A 9074-nucleotide genomic window follows, 5' to 3' on the forward strand; every position below is an offset into this window, starting at 1 on the left:
TGCGCTCCCCATCCCTCTGTAGGGCTGGGCTGGGCTGGGCTGGGGCCGGGGCGGGCGGCGAGGTGGGAGGACCGGTTCCGTGCCGTTATCCGCTCCCGTATTGGTGCCCCGGACCCGTCGGTGCCCCCCACCGCCGGCGCTGTCTCGGCTGCCGCCGTGTGTCGGGACGGTGAGAATTGGCTGCCCGGGCGGCGCTGCCAGGCGGCGAAAAACCCTCTTAAAGGAACCGGCTTTATTCCTTTCCCCACTCTGCTCTGCGTGTCAGGCAGAAGGCCCCGAGCATCTCCCGGCTGCAAAGCTTGGGATTTGGCAGCCCCCGTTCTTCCGTCCCCACCGCTGCACCTCTGACACAGCAGACAGCCCACGCCCACTGCCCCTCACCCCATAGCCCACTCCCAGGGCTCACCTAGCCACGCACTGAGCTGCCTTTGCATTGCATTGCATTGCATTGCATTGCACCCAACAGCCTCCACCACAGGGCACAAACAGGGTGCAAGGATGGCAGAGCACTGCTCAGAAAGCTCACAGCAAGCATCAAAGGCCAGGGGGCACAGCTGCCCCCTCCCCCCCCACGGGTCCTGGTGGGAGGGTGCCAGCTTGCCCCCAGCACACACTCCCCTGCATGGTGTCTCTGTGCTCCACCTGGCTCCCTCCTTGCAGTCGCTCACACCTCTCACCCACCACAGCACTTAAACATGAAAGACATATGGAAATGAGCAGCACTAACAACAGTATTAATTAAAATACCCATCTGGTGAGCTAAGGAAATCCTTCCCCTCCCACAGCCGGACCGGGGCTGGGACAGAGCTGGGGGCAGAGATCCAGCTCTTTAGGCATGGCATTCAGGCAGAAGGTGCTGGAGAGTGCAATATCAGAGTCAGCCCCACACCAGGGCCTGCAATCAGTTCCTCGTGGAGCAGAAGAGGTGCTGGGCTCATCCCAAGGCCATTTCAGCACCCTGCCTCCTGACCCAGGACACTCACATCCGGAGCTGGGAGAGCCGGTCCTGGCCCTGCCCTCTGTGTGGGGCTGTGGGGATGGAGCAGGCAGCAGAACCTCCGTGCATAACTGCAAATTTGTGTCATTTCCTGTAAATTACCCACAGTGGTGGTGGTGCTGCTGTTGGGCCCGTTTCCCCTGGTGATCCCATTACACATGCTCCTGCCCCTCTTCCTCCCCAGGGAATCACAATTTTGGTTCTTCCATTGCTGCTTCAGAGGGATCCAGGGTGTCCCCGGGGAGCACGTGGCACCCAGAGACCATCACGACAGTGGGACACGAGGGGACATGGGACAGAATGAAGGGCTCAGGGCTGGGATCACAAGGAACCCAGGTCCAAGGAGCGGTCTTGTGTGCTTAGGACAGCCCCTTGCATCTCCTTACCTGTTCTGGCTACAAGGCATCAGCTAGCCAGAGATGTCCCTGGGGAGGATGGAGGGGAGGGGGAGGGTCAGAGCAAATTACACACTGCAGGAAGGAGCAGCCCCAGCCTGCAAGCACCATGCACAGCAGCCCCCACCCCCTGCCTGCACAGATGGAGCAGCAGGACAGCCCTGCTGAGTGCACACAGGGGCAGGAAATAACTGGCAGAGAGAAATGGCAGCCTGCAGGACTGGCAAAGTGCTGCCTCCTTGCTAGAAGAGGATGTGAGCCTTCTCCAGGGAGCAGCCAGGAAGAGACACCGAGGTCTCCAAGACCTCAATACAGCTGCCCTGCTCCTGCTGCCCACAGCATTCCCTGCATGCCATGTGATGGGGCCAGGCAGGAAGGCAGCAAATCCCAAACCTCTTCTCCCAGATGACAGCTTCAGGATGGATGGAAATTATGGAAAGGAAGAGCCCAGCACCGGAGATGCGTGGCCAGCAGACCTCAGTGCAGAAGGCTCAGCTCTACCGGGAGAATCTGTAAGGAGAGCAGAGATGTTGAGCAGCTCAGCAGCACCCAGCTTGCAGCCACCCCTTCCCTAAGGGCAGCATCAGCCCCTCACCAGAGGTGGGTGCCACTACCGGGTCTCCCCGCAGGGCACGTGGCAGTCGCACTCGCAGACGTCGCAGCGCAGGAACCAGCGCGCCCAGCCCGAGCGTTTGGTGCTGCAGGAGGAGATCTTGATGCAGCCTTGGTGCAGGGAGGCTCCCAGGTGGCTCTGGGTGCTGCAGGACGACGAGCAGCTCCCGCTGATGTCCCGCTCGCTGATCTCGATCCGGCCTCGCAGGCAGATCCCTGCAAGAGCAGGACTGGAGCACAACCCCCGATGTATCCACCAGCCTTTTTTCCCCACGGTGGGCTGCTGGAATAGCAATACCCATCCCACCCCATGGTACTCACGGAGACAGGTGGGCTTGGGCGTCCAGCGGCCGTCAGACTGGCAGGCGCTGGCCGGGTCCCCCAGCAGCATGAAGCCGGGCCGGCAGCTGTAGCGCACCACGGAGCCCACCCACCAGTCATTGCCATGCACCACTGAGTTGAAGTCTGCCTCGGGCCTCCCGCAGTTCACTGGGGATGGGGAGGTTCCCGTGGGCAGGCGGCTCGGTGGGACACGCGTGGATGGGAACGTGGAGAGCTTCCACACACGCGTGGCACCAAACCTGCCCCGTGCATTCCCAGAGCCCCCCATCGTCCCTGAGGTGGCCGTACCTCGGCAGAAGGACTTGTAGCCCAGCCAGCAGCAGCTGCCATTCCCACACTGGCTCCTCTTCAGCTCCTTATGCTTCCCCTTGCAGCCCCCCATGCAGATGGGTGCAGTGCCGGACCAGTAGGTATCCAGGTCTCCTGGTGCCGTGAGAGCAAGGCAGAGCAGGGCTTGGGGCTGAGGACCACTCGTTCCAGCAGCTCTTCAGCCCTGAGCCCTGCTGTAGGTGGTGCCCAAAGGCTCAGCCACAAGCCCTGCTGCAGCGAGGAGCACATCCACGCACAGCCCCCAGCTCCGGCTTCTCCAGCACCAAGCTCCAGCACGGGGCCTTACTCCTTGCTATGTCAGCAGCCCTAGGGCACCCCATAAGCAACCCTTCTCCCAAACACCCTGTTACCTTCCGGGTGCTCAGAGGAGACCAGCGTGACCAGCGTGGTGAGGAAGAGGAGACCCAGCCCCATAGCGCAAGCACTGCTCTTCTCCCCTCACCCCCAAACTCTGCCAAGGAGAAAGTGAACTTGGTTTCCATACACACAGCACGGCATGCTGTCGGGCCCAGGAGAAGGAGGAGACTCCTCTTGATGCCAATCCTCTCCCCGTGCGATAATCCCTAGCAGATTACCCTCTCTGGACCCAGTGTTTAAAGGGACAACTCTTCTCAGCCACCACTCCACTCCCAACACCAAACACTTGGGTAGCACAGGAATGCTGCAGCTTCAGAGCAGCGGTGCAGCCAGGGCTTTGGCAGCAGAGCTCATGTGTTGGAAAGGGAGCCAAGATGGAAGTGCTGCGAATGCAAACTTGGCACGAGTTCCTTCTCTCCAAGGTATCTGCAGCCCAGCTCAGCCAAGGAACAGCGAGCAGGCGCCGAGCAGGGAAGGTTGGGCAAGGCCAGGGCACACTGCATGCTGGTAGCCCAGGGATGCTCTCATCAAAGAACGCAGCATCTTCTGGCAGTTCATGCCACCAGAGCTGCTGGGGCAACCAGCTGCCTCCTGCCCTGTCTCAGTCTAAGCAAAATGGGCTTGGCTCCATATGCATTTCACCAGTTCAAGGAAGGCATCTTGCTTACAAACCCGTGTGTAGCCCCAGAAGACTTTCCTACTCAATCTGGGGCAGGGGGCTCTCCCCACTTCAACTCTGCTCCTCATCTCAAGCAGGGCACAGACCCGAGGGGCTGCTCTCATCACTCCTGGCCAAGGGCACTAACATGGATCACACCCACAGTGCTTGTAATTAGAAAGTGAGCAGATGGCCAAGGGTTTAGCATAAAGTGATTTTCTCCATTAACCTGGAATTCCAGCAGCTTTTGCCAAACTGCTTGAGGAAGTGAGGGGAAAAGTCAACCAGGTTGCCTTCCTGCCTTCATCGGGGCACATCACCTCCACATGCAGCTTCATGAGGATCCAAGGGTCACTCCAGCTTCACACTGTCCATGTCATGTACAAAAGAGGAAGCTGGCTCAGCTCATAAGATCAGGCTACTCTTTAGGTTTAGAAAAAATAAACAAACAAATAAAAAAACCCACAATCACTGTAGGCAGCTGACACTGATGGCCAGAAGGAGGCAGCAAAAAAAAAAATCAAATCCATGCCAGGACAGCAACCAGCAAGAGCCTAAGCTAAACCTGGCCTTCCAGTGCCACCAGAGGGGACATGGAACTGCACGCCCCAAGCAGGAAGCAGCTGCCCCAAGCAGCAGTACACAGGATGTGCCAGTAGATCCCGGCAGCTCTGCAGTGCTTGCCCCACGCTGCAGGCCCTAGGCAACTTGGCCTCACCATGGCACCACAGCATCCCTCGGCTGGCAGGAATGTGGCTGAAACAGACACCAGATGCTGGCTGGCCTAGCAGTCTGATCTTTATTTGGCTATCCAAAGTACAGTCTGCCCAACCAGGAGCCCAAACCCCAATGTGGGGAGTAAACTCAAGGAAAAACAAAAGCAGGAAGGTCCCAAACTCCCCACGCTGCAGGTAGCCTGCAAGGGCCAGTGCCTTCCTGCAGTCCCCTCCTCCCATAGAGATCAATGCAGTGAAATGGGAACGGCAGTGCAAACACCTCTGACAGCACTGGCTGATCATCAGGGAAGATGATGTTCAGGAAAGCACTGATGAAGGCGGAAGAGGAGCGTGTCATCCCATGGAGAACAAGTTAGGGGGAGGCAGAGGAGAAAGCTAGCCATCTGCACGCAGAAGACACACTGGACCCTTTCCCTCTACACATCTCCCAACCTCTCCCTGCACCACGTTCCACAGAAGCCCAAGCTTCTCAGGTTAGCATCTCACACAATATGGATACCCAGCTCTTCAGCTGTCTTCTGCAGACGATCCATGACATTCTCCTCCAGCTCCATAGCCAGCCCTCTGGCTGCTGCTGCCCGCTCCTCTGAGAGTGTGCTGGCCATGATATAATACACAGTCTCACTCTCCCCATGCTCGTTGGTCCGGTTCACCACACGGATGATGGGGTTGGCCGGGGTGCTGGGCTCCTGCTCTGAGGACTGCACTGCTCCTGAGAAGGTGCTGGGTTGTGCTTGCTCAGAGCTGTCGGCAGAGCAGGCTGCAGGATGCAGCAGGGCCATGTGTGGCTCGGACACGTTGCTCTCCACAGAAGGAACCTCTGTTGGAGCCTCCAGAATGATGCCCTGCAAGTTGCCCTCACCTTCAGACAGCACCACACCATCAGCGGAGCCATCCAGTGCCTCCTCCTGTTTCTCTCCATCCTTCAATAGCTGCTCTGTCAGCTCCACACTCTCATAGCGCACCAGCTGCAGCCTCATGTAGCCATCCTCATGCTCCTTGTACCTGAACACAGGCCCAAAGAGAAGAGCAACAGCCTGAAGCAGCAGCCAAGGAAAGGGCACTGTATTCTGGGCTCCAAAGCCCAGCACTACAAACCCAACACCAGACATGTAAAGTAAAACCCAGCCCATAGCCCTAAAAAGCACACCCATGTAGCAGCTTCTGAGAATTCAGCCAAGCTTTTATCATCTTTCAACTCCATCTCCTTTCCCCATTCTGTTTCACTAGGAGCATTTGAAATTCACCCTCTCCCCCTCCCTGCTTTTAGGTTCTGGAAATTCTTTGGGATTTTCCTAGAGATGATGCAGAAAAACATCTGTCAGGAGACTGATCTGCAGCAGCTCTTTCTAGGCGGTACACGTGGACCCAAGGCCATGCCAAACTCTGAGGTGTATCATGAGATGCAGCTGCAAAGGCACCACTGCCTGATCTCCGACCCACTGCTGGAGCTGTCATGCAGCACAGCTCCATTGCTGTATCAGATCCCAACAAAAGGTTGTTTCCAAGTGTTTCCCAGCCAGTGGGAGATGAGCCTTGAGCACACTGCAGGCAAACACCAGGGCCCAAGCACTACCATGTTTCTGTTGGCTCCAGAAAGAAGGATGTGGTTCCAGCTGTTGCAAGAGGGTGTGAGGAGCTAAGGATGAGCAGTACCTGAAGCGAGGATGCCCCGAGGGCCATTTGAACTGGTGTTTCTTCCTGAGGTGGACAGTAAGGTTGTTTCCACGCGTGAAGCTCTTGTCACAGACATGGCACTTATAGCGGGGTTCTGAGTCACCCTGAAAGGCAGAGAGGGAATATGAACACCTTGCAAGACTGACCAGAAGGGCTGGTACCCATACACGTAACAGAGGAAAGAATTGGGTTCTCCGAGACACAAGCTGTCATTGCAGCAAGAAGAAAGGAATGCAAAGCTCACATTCCTACAGTCCTGGTCAGCCTGGGGCTCTTCATGCAACTTCAGTTTTTTTCCTCATGCTTCTGCAGACCATGCTGCATTTAGAGCTTCTCAGCCTCGCCTGAAGAGATTACACAGCAGTCACCCTCTGCTCCCTTCCTACCTCGTGGACTTTCCGGTAGTGCAGTTTGATGGAGCAGAGGGAACGTGCAGTGAAACTGCAAGCCTCAAACTCGCAGCGATAGGCTGGCTCTTTGCTGTGTGTATCCAGATGTTTCCTCAAGTCAATGAGATTCTTGCACCTAAGAGGAAAGAGGGGAACAAAGCTGAATACTGTGCACCACACACGTGCTTCTCTACCAACAGTAAGGGAAGACAGAAAGCAGCGTTCCTCACCTGTAGTCACAGTAGTCACATTTGAATGGCCGTTCCTCACTGTGCCGAAAACGGATGTGATTGCGCAGGGAGGAGGGCAGTGGGCAGGTCATGTCACACAGAGGGCACTTATAATGGTTCACTGTGGGAAAACATCATCACAGAGCAGGGGAAACGCAGACTTCAGAGCTTCAGCTGGGACAGTGGGCCTTTACTCACCGTGGTTCCTCATGTGGTCACGGAGCAGCCTCTCTGTGGCGAACCTCTTGGAACAGTGAGAACACTGAAACCTCTGCTCTGCAGTAATGGCACCAAGGAGAGAGGGGAGGGAGAAGTGAGAAAGGGACCAAAGCAGAGAGTAGAACACAAAGACCAACAAATGAAAAAAAAGATGCAGTTACAGTGGAGCTAGGAACCGTCTCCTCCAGTCAGGGATAGAAGACACTAACTACAAAGCCAAAAGACACAAACAAGCAGAAAAAAAACCAGCTCCGCTTGCAAGGACCACTCTGCCTTCTGTCTGTGCACCCTCTCTTTTTGCTGCCAGTGTAGAACGTAGGGAGCAACAATCATGCACATCCCCTGCCCCCAGGAGCTTACGGTCCAGCGCAGTCTGACGGCGGATGTGGTCAAAGAACTTGGTGTTGTTGGCAAACATCCCACCACAGGTAGGGCAGGCCACCACCTTCTCCTGCGTGTGGCTGCGCAGGTGCTCCCGCAGCTTGCAGCGCCCTTTGAAGGTGCAGTCACAGTCTGAACAGGAAAAACAGAATGCCATTAAGATTCTCTGCTCAAGGGCTCGATAGGCCAAGCATCTACAGCCTGACTGTGTGGCAGGCTGCTCACACAGACCCATGCAACACCCTGCATTGCACCCGATACCTTTCCAGCCACAGAGGACCACGTGGTTCTCCTTCCCAGCAGCCTTGTATTCTGAACAGAAGCTGTGATCCTCCACGTGCCGATAGAACCACTCGGGATTATCAAATGATCTCTGTTAGGGAGGAGGAACGGACAGAACAGAGCAAAGAGATCAGCATGTGCCAGAGCACAATGGACAGGGCAAAAGCAACTCCCCTTCCCTCAGCTCCCACCTTACAGACAACAGTCAGGAAAGCAGAACTAGGTCTCTGTTCTCACCTCACAGTATTCCCATAGGCACTGAAAGTTCTCCTGGATTTCAGGGATGATGTTGCGGCTCTGGAAGTCCAGCTGGCAGTGGCTCACCTCCGACTGGCCCTGCAGGGCCTGCAGTCCCCACTGCTTTAGCTTGGTGTGGTAGCAGTGGAAGTAGACGTGGCGGGTGAGGTCGGCGGGGCTCTCCGGGGAACAGAAACCACAGTCCTGCCACAGACACGTGTATTCCTCTGCAACACACACAGAAGACAAAGAGACCATAAGGGTCTAAGGCAAACACTGCAAATAAACCTACAGAGGCCTCCATGGGACCTGAGCCCTGCAGCAGGCAGAGCCACTCTCCCCAGGGTAATCCCAGCCCCTCACAGCAGACGCTCCTTACCGAGCGGGTCCAGCTCGTCCCGCTGCTCGCCGGGCAGGTGCAGCCGCAGGTGCTGGGCCACATGCCCGCAGAACTCCTCCATGGCGGAGGCCACGTAGCTGCACGCCTCCCACTCGCACTGCAGCACCAGGGCTTCCTTACCGCCGGCCTTCACGGGCGGCATGACCGGTGCCGCCGAGGCCTCTCCTCACCCTTCCGCTCGCGTTCGCACAGAGGCTGCCGGTACCCGCACACCACAGCGAGGCCGCGGGCGCAGCCGGGACAGACCGGAAGCGCCTCACTGGGGGACAGCGGAAGCCAAAGGACAGCCGTCCGCACAGCCAATAGCAGCCGTCTCCTCTGAGCCGCCGACCAATCAGCGCGCAGGAGAACCCAGCGCGTCCGCCGGCGCAGAGGAAGAGTGCAAAGGTTCCGGGCACATTTCCGCCCCCCGGGAGCTGCAGCGGGATCGCGGGCGCCATTCTTTGGGGCAGCGGTGGGACCGGCGTACGTCGGGGGTTGCAACCTCCTGTCCTTGCAGCCGGGCTCCATACATGGAGGACTGCGGGTTTTGACACAAGTTCCAGCTACTACAGTAGCAAAATGTGAGCTGTTGTACACACAACTCCTCCCATCTGCCATCAGAACACACACACCTGGGCTGGACACAAAATACGGCCCAATCATCCTCCAGTACAACCACACAGTTCCTGCTGTGGGACAATGCAACATCCTTTCTGTAAGGACAAGACGGACTGAAACGGCGGTTGGAAACAAACAAACAACCATGGAGTGTTGCATCTGCTGCACCAAGTTTTTGTGGTACAGAATAGAGATAGGATTCCTAGGAAAGTTTGCTTTGGCACAGGGAAA

General features: G+C 57.0%; 1 protein-coding gene across 1 annotated transcript; it reads right to left on the reverse strand.

The window, feature by feature from the left end:
- Nucleotides 1–4471: 4471 nt before the first annotated feature.
- On the reverse strand, nt 4472–8517 carry HINFP (histone H4 transcription factor). Its single transcript, XM_010723691.3, has 9 exons — nt 8223–8517; nt 7844–8070; nt 7586–7697; nt 7304–7456; nt 6923–7000; nt 6725–6845; nt 6492–6630; nt 6085–6209; nt 4472–5433 (listed from the first exon to the last, which is right to left on the reverse strand). The coding sequence occupies exons 1-9, from the start codon at nt 8383–8385 to the stop codon at nt 4911–4913; spliced, it is 1641 nt and encodes a 546-aa protein (XP_010721993.1). The 5' UTR covers nt 8386–8517; the 3' UTR covers nt 4472–4910.
- Between the last annotated feature and the right edge of the window lie 557 nt (nt 8518–9074).

The sequence above is a fragment of the Meleagris gallopavo genome, chromosome 26, assembly GCF_000146605.3.
Source record: "Meleagris gallopavo isolate NT-WF06-2002-E0010 breed Aviagen turkey brand Nicholas breeding stock chromosome 26, Turkey_5.1, whole genome shotgun sequence".
Classification (NCBI taxonomy): domain Eukaryota; kingdom Metazoa; phylum Chordata; class Aves; order Galliformes; family Phasianidae; genus Meleagris; species Meleagris gallopavo.